At 37.9% G+C, this 15,586-nt stretch overlaps 1 protein-coding gene across 1 annotated transcript in view; it reads right to left on the bottom strand.

Moving 5' to 3' along the window:
* The window catches only part of focad (focadhesin), a 61,296-nt gene that overhangs the window by 9,899 nt on the left and 35,811 nt on the right, over positions 1 to 15,586 (bottom strand). Inside the window, exons 17-34 of the mRNA XM_079600049.1 lie at positions 15,499 to 15,549; positions 15,251 to 15,334; positions 15,000 to 15,135; positions 13,815 to 14,003; positions 13,533 to 13,654; positions 13,041 to 13,133; positions 12,842 to 12,930; positions 9,382 to 9,423; positions 8,946 to 9,054; positions 8,716 to 8,832; positions 7,317 to 7,555; positions 7,059 to 7,148; positions 6,158 to 6,308; positions 5,662 to 5,781; positions 5,379 to 5,501; positions 4,864 to 4,941; positions 487 to 558; positions 301 to 403 (exon numbers count right to left, since the gene is read on the bottom strand). Of these exons, the coding sequence (XP_079456175.1) occupies positions 301 to 403; positions 487 to 558; positions 4,864 to 4,941; positions 5,379 to 5,501; positions 5,662 to 5,781; positions 6,158 to 6,308; positions 7,059 to 7,148; positions 7,317 to 7,555; positions 8,716 to 8,832; positions 8,946 to 9,054; positions 9,382 to 9,423; positions 12,842 to 12,930; positions 13,041 to 13,133; positions 13,533 to 13,654; positions 13,815 to 14,003; positions 15,000 to 15,135; positions 15,251 to 15,334; positions 15,499 to 15,549 (2,008 nt within the window). The remainder of the gene's footprint in view (positions 1 to 300; positions 404 to 486; positions 559 to 4,863; positions 4,942 to 5,378; positions 5,502 to 5,661; positions 5,782 to 6,157; positions 6,309 to 7,058; positions 7,149 to 7,316; positions 7,556 to 8,715; positions 8,833 to 8,945; positions 9,055 to 9,381; positions 9,424 to 12,841; positions 12,931 to 13,040; positions 13,134 to 13,532; positions 13,655 to 13,814; positions 14,004 to 14,999; positions 15,136 to 15,250; positions 15,335 to 15,498; positions 15,550 to 15,586) is intronic.

The raw sequence follows: 15,586 nt of genomic DNA, 5'->3' as shown, positions 1-15,586 counted from the left end.
ATCACCAACATTTTTTTATTATGATAATTTAATTATCATCAACAGCAACATTGATAATTCAATATTACTATTTTACTGTATGAATATTGTTTTGTTTTTAATAAAAAGACAGAAGACTGACAATTTTGCATTTTAGATGTACCGGTATTTTATTATTATTATTAACAAATATAAAATAACAATTTAAAAAAATTACTTTGACTTTTTACATTTTATTATTACTATCATCAACAACAGTAATAATAAATAAATAGAAGCCCCTCAGATGACTACGGTTATTGTGAATAACTGCAGTCTCACCTGCGGTTCGACTGTGGCTGCTGCACATCTGGGCCAGATGCAGGTGTCCCAGCAGACATGCTCCGTTAGACTGCAGACCTATAGTTCCTGAGAAGGTGATGATCTAGTGCAGAGGATGGCATGAGAACGTAACTTCAATCAAACCATTGTTTCACTTCCAGTATATACATGTTCATGAATGCTAACCTGTGTAAGGGCTCGGATGACCTCGTTCAGTCGGCCCTGCTGTTGTGAGGACTCCTCTGTCTCACTCTTCAACTAATGGAGACACAAACACACTTTCTGAAGATCGAAGAGTTCAAGGACACAGTATAAGCCTACCTCAAATTCAAACTAACCAGTTGCAACAAATAAAGCAAAACAGTTAAGTGAATTGAAAGAGTTTTAACAATTAAGCATTAGATCTCACTTATCAAACAACATCTCTATTATCTTTCAAATTCTAAAAAATTCTTTCCTTATTCAAACTGATTTTAAATGTATGAATATATGATATTAATATACCTGAAGAATGAAAGCTGTATCATAAACTTGGATATTTATTTATGAGCAATATCACACTCATAGTCGTGCGAAATGGCTCTATATCAGACCGGCTTCAGCGTTAATTTAGCTTCAAAAGATTGTTTTGTCGATACAATTACACACTAATTTCACATATATTGTCTTTAAATAATTTTAAGCACTTTTCAAGTACCTTTTCATAAAAATGGCTGTTTTCAAGGGTTTTCCAGGACTTCAATTAAAAAAATTCAAGCACTTTAAGCAACTTGTACGAACCCGGTGTTTAAAGGTTTGGGGTCAGTAAGATTTGTTTAAGCACCAATGCACAAAATCAGCACATTAGACTGATTTCTGAAGGATCATGTGACACTGACTGAAGACTGGAGTAATGGCTGCTTTACAGCCAGGCTACAATTTTGTGTTTACATTCAAGTTTTATGACTATTAAAATACATATTAGGCTGGAATTTAATAATTTCTTTTATTTTTAAGTTTTTTTTTTTTTAAATGACCTTCAAGACTAGTTATAAACCCACTGCTTTTGTTGTCACAAATAGAAACACAAAGGATTCATGTGTTTTCTCCAACTGGATTATTTAACTCTACAGTGCCCTCATGTTGCCCACTGCTGTTACTGCCGTATTATTTTCCCAGCAGTAGTCAACTTTCTGAGGTCGATCCGCTTACATGTACGTGCAAAAAGTTACTAAACAGAGTAGAAAAAAAGCAATCAGTTAGTTCAAATATCTTGTTCACTAGTACCACTGGTTAGTTCGGATCTGAAAGGAACAGTGACCAGCTAAACGAGCTACATTCAAGATTTGATTCGAGAAGGAATTAACTGATGTGGGAGTTTGAATGCGCTGAAAGTGTTTGTTCAGTGACTTTAAGTCACATTAACACAAATCTTTTCATCTGTGGGGCGGCAGAGTAATCCGAGACATTCACAAGGCTCCGATTCACACTGAGAGAAGAAATCTTTGCAGAGACCGCTGTCAAGTCCCAGCGTTTCTATAGCGACACTTCCTGGCTACCTTCCAAGTATGGTGGCATTTGCATTTAAAAAGGCGAGACAGCATTTGCTCTCTCTCTCTCTCTCTCTCTCTCTATGTGTGTGTGTGTGTGTGTGTGTGTGTGTGTGTGTAAGTGTCTGGAAAGTGGGTGGGCACGGAGGAGTGTAATTTGCCACACAAAGACCAGCCTGGCACAGGTGTGGGTGAAAAAGGGCAGTGCCCATACGAGACTGGCATTTAACTAGCACCTAAACATATGATAATGGACTCACTGTAGAATAATATATGAGGAAAAAGAACATTCTAGCTGTAAGTAAAATAACACTGCATAGTCTTCACTGTATAAATTAAAGTCCCCCTGTAGTCAATCATTTTATCCCTTAAGACTCATGTTTGATCACCAAAATTACATATTTAAAAGTTTTTTTCCCTGTGAAAATGTCTTCATGCATTAAAAATGTTTGAATGTAACTCTACACTCTTGCTTAATTTAATATATATGGATAAATGAATATGCGAATTAGCCCCGCCTCCACTCACTCACTCCAGCTCTGAATACCTGATCCACTCGCTCAACTTTACTGTAGTAAACGCTACACAATTAACGCGGTAATCTTTGCGATTAATTTGAGATGTTTAACGCATTTTAAAAAAATAACGCAATTGACGCAGCACTTTTTTTTCCCTCGTTTTAATGACTTCCTGTTGCGGCTGCTACTGCGAGTGTGCCGAACCAAAGTCACCCTGTCATGATGGAGAAGGACAAGGACAAAACAAAGATGCTGTGTACAATTAGCAAAGCTGAATTGAAATACTATAGAAGCTGGATGCACCGAATTTTCGGCTGCCGAAAATTATCTGCCGGTTTTTGGACAAAAGAAAGAAAAAGGCAGAAAATATAAACCGAAAATATGCCGCCCCGTCCCTCCGTGTTCGTCGATCAGGTTTCACGAGCTGGTCTTTTCCGCTCCGTGTGTGCGCCGCGCTCTCCGTTCCGTGTGTGTGTGTGTGGCAGGGTTATAATCGTTAACGAAAACGAACGAAAAAACTAAAACTAGATGGGAAAAAACATTGTCGTTAACTGAAATAAAAATAAAAACGAGACAAAACAAAAAAACGAGAACTAAATAAAACTGTAATGTGTGGTTGACAAAACTAACTAAAATAAAATAAAATTATAGAGTAAATGTCCTTAGTTTTCGTCTTTGTCAATGTCTTTCCTTCGACGCTATTTAAAAACACGCAGAGAATTCGCTCAGCTGTGTTTCCTTTCCCTGCTGTCCCTCCGTCTCTCTGTCACTCGCATGCATGCACGACACACACACACACACAGTCACACACGTTTGAAGCAAGTTCGCAAAAGGATGGTATCTCATAAACACCTTTACACAATCACTTACACAATCACACACATAAAAAGTGGTATACAAATATTTTATATTCTCTGTATATAATGTTCATATGAGAAGCAATTGGGCCTTCTTTAAAAAGTTAACTAGTCGCAAGTTTGAGGTAACTTAAAATGCACTTGTGTTGTCGTTGTCAAAACACTAACGTTATAAGCTGCAGGGCTGTAATGGTAATCTGGCATTCCGGGCAAATGCCCGATGGACCGACGTACCTTTTGATTCGATACATCTCGGGATTTAATACTTTATTTCTTTTCTTTTTCAACGGCCTTCTGATCTACATTGGCAGCCCATTTGTCCCATCCTTTTTAAGTTTATATTTTGTTTTATTACATGGCTTGGTTGAATTCCAATGTAGAATGCGGTCTGTTATTTCTTGATAACACACCGCTGCGGAGTATAACAGACCGTTGCCATGAAAAACAGAGCGTTGCTATATGGACTCACAGAATTCTAACCGTAGACGGAGCGCACTATTTTCTTTGGCGGAAGCTTAGCGGAAGCAATACAATCGTAAACTATCAATAAACTCCTTTTTAAATCAATATTTTGTTTCAAAGTAGTGATTTATTTGATAGGTAGCCATGTAATAAGCGGGATAATGTCGGTAGTTATTGGGAATAACCCCTTCAGGCTGCTCAAGATCCCTCCGCTTCGCGTCGGGCTCCCGATTGCAGCCTGTCGGAGACAAAGACTAAAACTAATACTAAAACTAATTAAAACTAAACTAAAACTAAGCATTTTCAAAAAATAAAAACTAAACTAAACTAGCAAACCCACGTTAGAAACTAATTAAAACTAAACTGAATTTGAAAACACAAAGTTAAAACGAAATAAAAATAAAAACTAATGAATAATGCAAAACTATAATAACCCTGGTGTGTGGGCACGCTGCTGCGCTCTCTGCTCACTCGTTCACGCCCCAAACGCTCCAGTTATGTACCGTTCACGCACTGGAAAAGCAAAGTCCGCTCAAATAACGTGTCATTTCTCAGTAGTAGACTTCTGTTTGCAATAGCCCTCCTGAGCTGGTATAGCCATGCTGGGCAACAATGGTAAAATTACCTGCTCTGATCACAAACTCTGGTAATAATAGCTTTGTAGGACTAAACTTTATTTTGATAATTAGTAAAAATAAAAATAAAAGTTAAATCTGAATATGTTGCATAGAACTGAATGAAGAATAATATATGGATATACTGATGTTTAATATTATTTGAATATAGGGCTATTTTCTGTTCCTTTTTTTCCACTGTGTTTAATTTAATTAGGTGATTCTACGTTTAAATGTTGATGATAACAAGCTTGGGGGAAATGCGATTAATTGCAATTAATTACAGCAAATTGTGCATTAGTAAAAAAAAAAAAAATCAATCCCCAGCCCTAATCAGAACGGAAATGCGTTTTATGTATCTCTCTTTAAAATGTCGGACACATAACGGTAAGGGGTGTTTAAGGTGTTTGGCCAATCACAATGCTCTGGGGCAGCTGGCCAATCAGACTGAGAAAAGAAGTCCTGCAATAATGTACAGTACCTAAAAAATTATGCGTTTTTGAAGCATGTCAACCTATTCTATTACACCCAATAAACAAAATAAAGAACTTTTAAAACCGCATCATATGACCCCTTAAATTACCTGAATGAGAGCCGTCTCAGACCCCACTAATGCGATCAGTCCATTGAGGGCGGACAGCCTCTGCATTGTGGGACAACCCTAGAGAATGAAAAAAAAAAAAAAAAATGACAGTTTAGTTTCTCCCTCATGAAAGCTGAGATCTAGTGTTGATGCCAGAACTTCCTAGACCAAAACGAAGATCTCAGACAGACAAAGACTCAACCTTACATTCTGGACCTGTGCCTTAGACCAGATCCTGATATATAGTTCATTTACTACGGCACAACAACACACTGTTTCTCAAGGGGCCGGGAGACAAACTACATTTGTTTCTACGCTGAATTTCTTAGTTGTCCGTTTCTTTCCACTGACTTTTTTTCCACCTGAAGCAGCTTTGAAATGGATAATAAAGTGGTTGCACCACATAAAATTATGGCCAGCAAGCCTTCATATATGCATAATGGCAAAAATATGCATAACATATGGAAATAACACGTTTTATTGTTCAGAGAATTATATTGGGCTCAAAATATCACCTCTGCCAGCAGTATCTTGGTCCAGGCGGCCAGCAGACGGGGCTGGATGTCCATAGCTTTACCATGACCAAAACAAGACAGGCCAAACACTGTCAGTCCCAACGCCAAAGCAAAGCCTGGCGTCTAAAAACACACAGAATAAATGCCTTATTAAAGTGTGACTAAAAAAATGTGGCTTTTAATCACTCATGCACAAAACACACATCATAAATGTATTCTTCAATACAAACAAACCCAAACTTAGTTCTATGACTCTCCAAGTGCCTTAGATTTGAGTTCTCACCTGTTGGCTTTCCTCCGTCAGGGAGCGGAGTGTGTTCATGCTTTCCTCCGCTTTACTGGCCTCAATAATGCCTGAGCTAAATGCTGAAACTGCAACACACGCCACAGAATAGGCCAAAACCTGAAGACGACAGAACAGATACAAGACACAAGAAATGTTTGGATGCACAGAAACTGCCGCTGATAGTACTTGATGGAAAGTGGTAAGAATTATATATATATTTTTAATTTTTTTTTAAACTATTTTTTATTTGATTAAGGGAAAAATTCTGTCATCGTCAACAATGTGTTTGACAAATGAATTGTCAAACTTTTTTGGACACTGTTCACTGATGTTGGTTAATGGTCACATGACATGCAGGTGAACAAATACAATTTATTTTTTAGCAAGCGTTTGATTTATATATATTTTTCATTTTTATTTAAATGATTATTAGCATTTCATCAACAGTTGCCTCGTGAACCCCAGGTGTTGGTGAACCTGGAAGCGGTTTTACCTCCTGCAACATGCGGCTCATGCTGCTGCTGTCCTGCAGCGTCTGCACGAGTCTGTCCAGCGCCAGAGACACGTGCGCACGGTCCCGCTCAGACTGACTACTGCTACTGAGAGAACTCAGGACCAAACCAACACCCAACACACAACCAGCACTGAGAAAGAGAAAGAGCGAAACAAAGGTTTAAGAGTGCATTAGTGTACAGGGGGGATAAAGAGTATACAACCCATAATAATAATAACAACAATAATACAAAATTATATATATTAATTATAAAATTATAATTTAATTTAAAATTAAAATGAAGAAAGCTTTTGCAACATAATAAATGTATATATTGTCACTTTTCTAGCTGAATAAATGTTAATTTCTTTAATAACTCTTACTGACCCCAATCTTTTAAACGGTAGTGATTATGTTACAAAAGCTTTCTATTTCAGATAAATGCTGTTCTTTTGAACTCTCTATTCATCAAATAATCATGAAAATGTTTTTACACAACTGTTTTCAACATTGATAATAATAATAAATGTTTCTTGAGCAGCAAATCATCATATTAGAATGATTTCTGAAGGATCATGTGACACTGAAGACTCGAGTAATGATGCGGAAAATTCAGCTTTACCAGCACAGAAATAAATTTAATTTTAAAATATATTAAAATAGAAAAGTTATTTTAATTTGTAAAAATATTTTACTGTTTTTTCTGTATTTTGGATCAAATAAATGAAGCCTTGGTGAGCAGAAGAGACTTCTTTTAAAACATAAAAAAAAATCTTCCATTCTAATCATTTTGGCCACCACTGTATATATGCAAGTAAATACTAAAATTATTTTGTACACACACACGCAAAAAAACAAGCTATGCAAAATTTAATTAACACTAAAAACATATTAGACTAACTTGTACTCCAGATTGTGATCGAAGCAACAAACTTCCAGTCGTTCCAGATGTTTCTTCAGCAGCTCTGCCACTGACTGCCCAGATATATCACTGCAATAAACAAAGAAAACAAGTAAACACGTCAGTAAGCATTGCAGCCATTAAACGCATGCAGCTATTAAACATTTTTTCATTTATAACTGGGAGTGTCTGGTGAAAAGTTCAAGTTCAATTTTTGGGGCGTTACAAGTCTCTGTTATGATATGAACTCACACACACCTGACTCTCTCATCATTCAGCCATGCTAGAAACATGCCCAGCGCCAGGCCGCTGTGAAACTGCACTGCCTGAGATTCGTCTGCGGTGGGCGAGTCCGGCAGTCCCGTCGCCAGAGTGCCCAGTATAGTGGGAACGCTCTCTTTGCGCGAGGTCACCAACACCGGCACCAAACACGCCAGACCCAGAGCAGCACAGGAGCGCGCGATCACACTCGCTGTGTTCTCACCGGAGTATGAGCGCTAAAAAGTGTGAGACAAAAAAAATAATACCACATTTTTGCTATAATGTACAATTACATCAAGGTTTAATTTGTTAAGTAAGGGATAATGTACATCCAGCCGGTTGTTATCGCTGAATAAACCCCGACAGGGTGATGAGGATCCGCTTCGTGTCGAGGTCCTGATCACCCTGTCAGGGTTTATTCTGCGCTAACAACCGGCTGGATGTACATTATCCCACTTATTACACGGCTATTTGCCACATAAGTAAATAATTAGAAATGAAATATTGATCTGAGTTTAAATATTTTATTAGCTCTTTAAAGACAAAGCTTCCGCGGAGAAAGCAGTTTCAGCGCGGCAAGTTCCAACTAGACGGACATTTAAAGGAACCGTATGTAAGAAATGTATTTCAATTAATCATAAAATGGCCCTGATATGTCAGTAGACATTAAGAAATCATGTTCATTTCAAATACTTATATCACTGACAACAGTAGTCCGGCCAGGATATTGTCATTTAAAAGTTAAGTTGCAGCCCTCAACTGATGTTGATGTTGTCATGTTGTGTTTTGACCTGATGCGCCACCCTCCACCTATCTACCAATCACGAAGTCTGTAGTGTTTCGGCATTTGGGTTGCCAGTTCTGCTCTAGTCTTGCCATTGGAAGCTCCTTGTAGCAGCCTACGTTCCTGCTGGATCCTGCAGCCTATCTGGCAACCTCGAGTCAGGGGGGAGGGATACACTGCTCTACAGTCATTTGAAAGTGATTGCAGTACCAGTTTTGGCCACAATCTTACATACGGTTCCTTTAAGAGACACGGTACAGTCATACCACTTATTACACGGTATTTCGCCACATAAATAATTATGGGGATAAGAGATACAGATTTGAGATGTTTTTAAATCTTATCTGTTTGTTATCTTATAATCCAACAGTGCACAAAACAACAGTCGCAAAATGGCAGCAGCCCGAGAGAGTCCGCGATACCGGATGACAGGCCTAATTAAATAACTGCACACAAAATATTGATTTGACTCAGGTTTAATATTTTATTAGTTCACCAAACGCAACACTTCCACAAGGAAAAACCGCTCCTAGCAATCCTATAGTACATTTGTAAATCTGTAAAAAATAAATGACTTTTTTTGAACACCCATCCTGAGGGGTTACAACTCACATGAATGAACCATGGGAAGACTTGACCTTTAGGGTTCCTGCTACTGCTCACAATGCTGAGCAGTGTGTCGGTCACCATCGACAGCCAATGAACTGTGGGAAGGGTGTCTGGACCCACCTACGAACGGAAAAGTAGTTTATTCTGAAGTTTTCAAGAAATTTTTGGTCTTTTTGCTACTGTTTTGAAAGGAGAGTGGGAAAGCCAGGACTCTTAATAAAGCAGCATCTCACCTCACATCCACTTTCAGACTGTGTAGGAAGGTTGCTCTCGTATCGGGTTAAGACGACAGCCAGGCCACTTAGTGCTAAAATAGAGTTACCCTGAACCACCGGACTATCTCTGTCAATGGAAAGCAAAACACTTTTTCATAGATTTCTACCAGAACTACAGCAGCAATGCTGAACAGCTATTGTTTTATTATATATGCTGAAAACAGGACTGAAATTTTTGGTTTTCAATTATGAGCTCACAATGAAATCAATAAAGCACAGAAAAAAGTTTCCCTAAGAGACTGCGGTGTATAAAGACCAACTGCAGATTCTGAATATAAAGAGCTCGGTTTAATAATAAAAGATTTAGGAAAGAAAATAAAAATCAATGGGTTAGACTTTCAGCTTCTAAAAGAGAAACAAAAGAACAAAAATATCGGCAGCTTTAGTAACTTACTTGGCGGCAGACTTGACCACATCAGTCAGTTGGTCTCTGACCCTGAGAAAAGACAGAATGAAAGAGAGAGATTTAAAGTGCTCCACAGACTGACAGAAGAGCTTTCATCTCCTCAGGCAATGATTTATAGAGCGCAGGTATCACTCGCACAGCTTCATAGGAGTACAGCGGGTCCCAGAAGTCTGAGGCCACAGTAAAAATCTGGGATTCGTCCAATTTAAACCTGGAAATGCAGGAATATTCGGAAACATTTAGAGCAAAGAAACTCGATGGCATAAAATGGATAAGAAAGATACTAGGTTAAATTTGAAATGGACAGATGTTGCTTTCACTGATGCTCTTTGAATCATTCTCAAATCATACAGGATCACATTATACAGTTTTACACAAACTAAGTGCTCTCGAGTGCTGCTGTCATTAAAGGTACTAAAGACATTTATTTAAATCTTTCAATGTTACTTTCCAATTAATATACTAAAAAAAATTAAGTAAATTTGTATTTAAATCAGAGAACTGCAAATAGAAGCATTTCCACTAGTGGTCTCAGGTCCACTGTAAATACTAAAACAGTGAGTGAGTATTATGCCCTTTTTCTAAGTCTCTTTTGGACTCTACTAGAATGTTTTCATGCTTGAAAGTTCAAAAAACACCTTATTTTTCACATATTTGACATTGTTGCAGCACCTCTCTTCCCAGTCTGTCAGTAACACTCTGTTTAGTTCCTGTCTCTATGAAGCCCCTCCTTCTGAAAGCGCAGTGTGCTCTGATTGGTCGGCTGGATCAGCGTGTTGTGATTGGTCAACCATTTGAGCTTATTTTGGAAATGTCACACCCCTCACCATAACCGTGCATTTCAACACACCACTAACGCAACTCAACCAGGCCTCGTATCCTTTATTTTGCTTATGACTTGGGTGGGAATTATTTTAATGAGGAATGTTGTTACGTATTTGTTCCTGGAAGAAAACTCAAGACTACAAAGTTTCAGGGAGTCCAGAAACAGTGACACTGACATAGAGAAGAACTCCCTTGGGAGTGGTTTTGTAACTTTGCAGACCATTTTCATGCTCAAACGGCAACATTACACACTAAAGAAAGTTGAAAATAAAGCATAATAAGACCCCTTTAAAGATTAATATAATATAAACAATGAGTAAAGTTTGTATTCAATTTCAAAATAATTTTCATAGTTTTTGGACCCCACTGTTTACTAAAAGAGTTAAAAACACACAAATTCCCCATATGACAAAATCAGACATGTTTACCTCATTTCCTCAAGCTTAAACCATCTTTAATTGACATCTGTCTCTGCAGGGATAAAAAGCTGTAACCCTACAATCCCAGTGTTCTCAAACCATCCAAGCCTCCCAGCATGCTTCAGGGCACGTGACCGCGTGTGGACTGCCCTCAGCTCCCAGGAGAGTAATAACTGTATTACACAAAGACTGCGGAACAAACTAGAATTCGTGATGCCATGGGGAATGAAGCCTCTGGCTGCCATCTGAACAGGCTATCCCATCAATCACTCATTGGCTGACAAGCTGTCAAAATGGCGTCCTAGGGGTTGAGTTATGGTGTTCTGCCAGACCGCGTGGTTATGCGATAGGGCATATTATGGCGAGACGCTGTGTGAACAATAACAGCCTATACATGCCAACCGGTTTACATTGAAAGATTATATGAATTTGTGCATGCATTTGTATGTGACTTTGAAATGTCAGTCTCTGGCTTTTCTACGCGGCTGAAAAGGCCAGAGCAATCACAATTCTACAGCTCTGGATGGTTTGACACAAACGAGATGTATAAAATAATACCCTCACATTCCTCCCTATGGTGCAAGCTCCAATTACAGTTCACTCTTTAGAGGCTTTCATTATAGTGCAGCATTCATCTTGACAGTTTCTCAAAGTGCTAAGCTTTTTGTGCTGAAAACTATGAAATATAATTCAAATGGTCAAATTACAAGTAGTTTATGGTCAACTGTGACATGTGTGCTCGTTAGGGGTTCTTTGAGCTATTTAGTGAGAATCTGAGCTACATCTATAGCTTTATTTTAAGATTTAACTACATATTATGTGCAAAGTGCATTTTTCTTTGTTTTTCCAGCTCTATTGGCTATTGTCATGGGAAAGTTACTAAAATGCCGACATAAGATGTTTAAGATCCATTTTTAATAAAAACTCTAAAGCTAAATCTGAGATCACTGTGATAAAAACCTGTTCAAGAGTGTGCAGAGTTTGTATGCAGTGCCCCCCTCCAAAAGTATTTGAACGCTCAAGTCACACTTAAAAATGTATGAATGGCATTGCATTCATAACTGCATTCATAAAATATAAAATCAAATGGCATCTGCAAGCAATTCATACTAAAACTTCTCAAAACTGAGCCTGAGCCATTTTGTAATGACTTTTAACCCATTTGTCGCCAAAGTCAATTTTAGTGCATGTATTGGGATAATTGCGAATAATGTATGTATATACTGTATATATATATATATATATATATATATATATATAGCTTAGCACTTTCAGAAGCTGTCAGGATATAATGAATGCATCTAAAGTGTGAACTGTAATTGGAGCTCGCACCATAGGGAGGAATATAATATATAGGTTTCTTCAAGCATCTTAGAGATGTTGCTGCAGCTCTTCAGGATTTATTCTGTCTCAGGTTTTTTCTGTTTCTTCATGTAATCCCAGATGGACTCGATGATGGTGAGATCAGATCTCTGCGTGGATCATACCGGCTGTTGTCAGACTCCTTGTGCATACAAAAATCTCACTGGATTATTACAATTAATCGCAAAAGGAATGTTTGGAGATATATATAATAATAAATGATATATATGTAAAATATCGACACTTCAGCCTTAAACCATTTTTAAGAAAGTCAAAATGATAAATTATTATATTTATATTAATTTAAAATGATTATATACTTTATCCTAATTGTTTAGATTTTTAGAATGCACAATAGCTTCTTTTAAATGAAAATGCAATTTTTTACTCTCTGCCAGTAGGCGGCGCTTATGGAAAAGCAGAGATTACCCTCTCAGAGGGTTATTACCCTTGGCATAAATGTGTATTCATTGATTGTGACCAGCTCTGAAAGCACAACCCTGTAGAACACGGAAGAGCGCAGCGTTTTTGTTTGAAACCTGCAGCGCTCGCAACTAAATCATAGCCTTTTTGAGATTTAATAATAACATACAGCTGTTTCACGACTCCTGTTTTTCTGTCCCCAAACTTAAGACCTCTTGAAATGATAATTATAACGTTTCTTATACAATTTAAGATTTTTTATGGCCTTAAATTTGATACATCTGAACTTTTTCGGGGTTTTTTGTCTCACGATATGGGAGAAAAGATCTGCCGCCACTTCTGTTTTATCACGAATTTAACACAAACTCCAGGACCAGGTCAGTCTGCACAGTAGATGTGTCTGGATGTGTGAATCTTACCAGAGCCAGGCATAGTGCTGTTTATACTGCAGTTCCTCTGGACTCTCTTTACCCTGTTTCTGTAGCATCTCCAGCTCTGCCTTTCGACCCTGGACAATAATTACATCTAATTTAATCTCATAAATGATGGCCTTAATTATAAATGCTAGTCTTATTCTCCTATATCTGATGTGATAGTTATACAGACACACAGAATTACCCGGAGAGCTGCATGGTAAGCCCGGCTCATGAAGCCCCGCCAGGCCTGAGGCAAAAGCAGAGAGCGATGCCACTCGGACGGCTGGATGTTCACCTGAGAGGAACAAAACAGCAAAACACTGAAACGTATGTGAACAATATAAATTATTTAAATTGTAAAAAAAGGATTTATACATTATGGTACTATTGTTTGCACTTCCTTTCATCGTATAGATTTTTTATTGTATTGACAAATAAAAAAACATTTTACAAAATAAATAATAATTTCTGAAATTAGAATCTAATACAAATCACCCATGACAAAAAACGGAATTACAAACAAACTAAACATTTTTACATCCAAGCATTATGATAATGAAAACGTGGAAGGAAAATGTGAAAAGAATAATATAATTAATAATATTATTATACATTATTATCATTTTGGGGTCAAATACAACTTTTTCAAATTAAAATATTGAGTTTCATCCAATAAGTCCACGCTGAAAGGTACCTCGTGAATAAGGGCGGCTAACATTTGTTGATAACTCCGCCCTCGGCTGACAAGGAAGCGGCTGATTGGACGTCCATCTTTGTCAGTCTGAACAGGAAGGTCATAACAGAGTAGAAGCCCAGCTGAAAGCGATCAATCAAACCGCAAACATGTTTATTTAATACATTTAACTGCACAAACAGAACATTTTATACTTCAATTGTACCAAACACACAGTAGCTAGCTATAATAATTTGAAATGTTCTTTAAACACCCACATTAGTGAGCTGAATGCATCTGTACCTGCTAAGCCAGGTTTAAGACCCGGCTGCTTGTTCTTCTCGTATGTTTTCAGCATGAAGGAAGGAACTCCAGATACAGTTTTTCCCTGGTCAGAGCGCAGATTCCCCCCGCTCAGCGCTGAATGGTACACCCCGCGGGGCATTTGGTTCATCTCCTGCCTCACAACAGCTGTTAGGAAGGTCTCAAGGGCTGCATTGGAACACAAAATTCATGAATTAAGTAGGTTAAACAATACATTAAAAGCAGCAGTCTTTATAATAATGATAAGCCAATGACATACTCTATATTGTTTCATTTATTAAGTCAGTGTAGTCTCTGTTGTGGGAGCGAGTTATGCTGCATGTTTTGCTTTAAGGCAAGTATACAGATACTCACAGACACGAGTCCAATCGTACGGCTTTTGGTAAAATTAAGGAAATATGGTAAAATGATATAACAGTAACAGAAACGATCACACTTTGGGTCTGCGATATGTAAAAATTTAGTACCGGCACATAAAATCTGTCAAAATTTCTACTAGGGATGTGCGCATTGACTAATTTGACAGTCGTTTAAAGGGGTGGTTGATTATGATTTCACTTTTCTAACTTGAGTTTGTGTGTAATGTTGGATTGTGTGTAATGTGGGATCTATTAAACCCGGAACACGATTTATAGATTATCATGACAGAATATGCTAATCAATTACTAGAAAATAACTACACGTAAGCTACATAAATTCCTCAACTAACCATTTAGAAAGGTTGTCTACATGTTGTCACTTCTTCTTGAGTCTCTCCATCATTGCCCGACTTTTATGTTTGAACATAAAAGGCTAAAAGTTTTTGAAATTTTCAGTGTGTGTCTGTGTGAGGTAATCAAAGCTGCAAAGGACACGAGCTGTTGAAGCTCCGCCCTCTGTGCCGGGAGCAGCAGCTCATTTGCATTTAAAGGAACAGACACAAAACGGTGCGTTTTTGCTCACTCTCAAAAAGTGACAAATTTAACATGCTATATAAAAATATCTGTGGGGTATTTTGAGCTAAAACTTCACACACACACTCTGGGGACATCAGAGATTTATTTTACATCTTGTGAAAAGGGCATTATACCACCCCTTTAAATGGAGATCTTGTGTAAATGCAAGTTGAGCTACATTTAAAAAACATTGACTAGTCTGTCAGTCACCATGATCTTATAATCATACCTGGTAAAATGGATTGCGGTGTGAGACAAACTAGTTTGACATATGACGCCCCCGGCACTGAAATATCTTCATCCTTCTCGTTCTCATTTTCCTTCCCTTCGTCGTCCTCATCGGGCTGCTTTGGTACGGGCCTGGCCTGTTAGCAAGATCACGTCACTATTACAGATATTCTAAATACCTTCTAAATAAACAGATATTTTTAAATAAAAGGTAGACAGACATAAAGTGAGGACATTTTGTGACGTTCTCACCTGTTCTGGTAAGTGGAGGATGGTGTGAGATGGTTCAGGATACTCCGAGAGGGCTTTAAAACCTTGGCTTGCAACCACTGGGTCCTGATGAAGCCAAAACAGCTTTAAACATTACTGTTCCCTCATCACTGGTACAGTATAAAAGCAAATAAATAATAAATGGACACAAAAATGGCACGACTTTTCATTGGGTGACAAGTCCGGCCCATTCCTACAGTTAATTACCATTTGAAAATGTCAGCGCTCACCTGACTAAGAGCGTAGCCCCATAAAACACTCAGCGCCTCTTTTCTGAATTTCTGTAAGAAAAGGACATAGAGCCTGAAGTAATTCATC

This window comes from Phoxinus phoxinus (assembly GCF_949152265.1).
Source record: "Phoxinus phoxinus genome assembly, chromosome: 2".
Lineage (NCBI taxonomy): Eukaryota > Metazoa > Chordata > Actinopteri > Cypriniformes > Leuciscidae > Phoxinus > Phoxinus phoxinus.
This window is presented reverse-complemented; position numbering and strand designations above follow the sequence as displayed.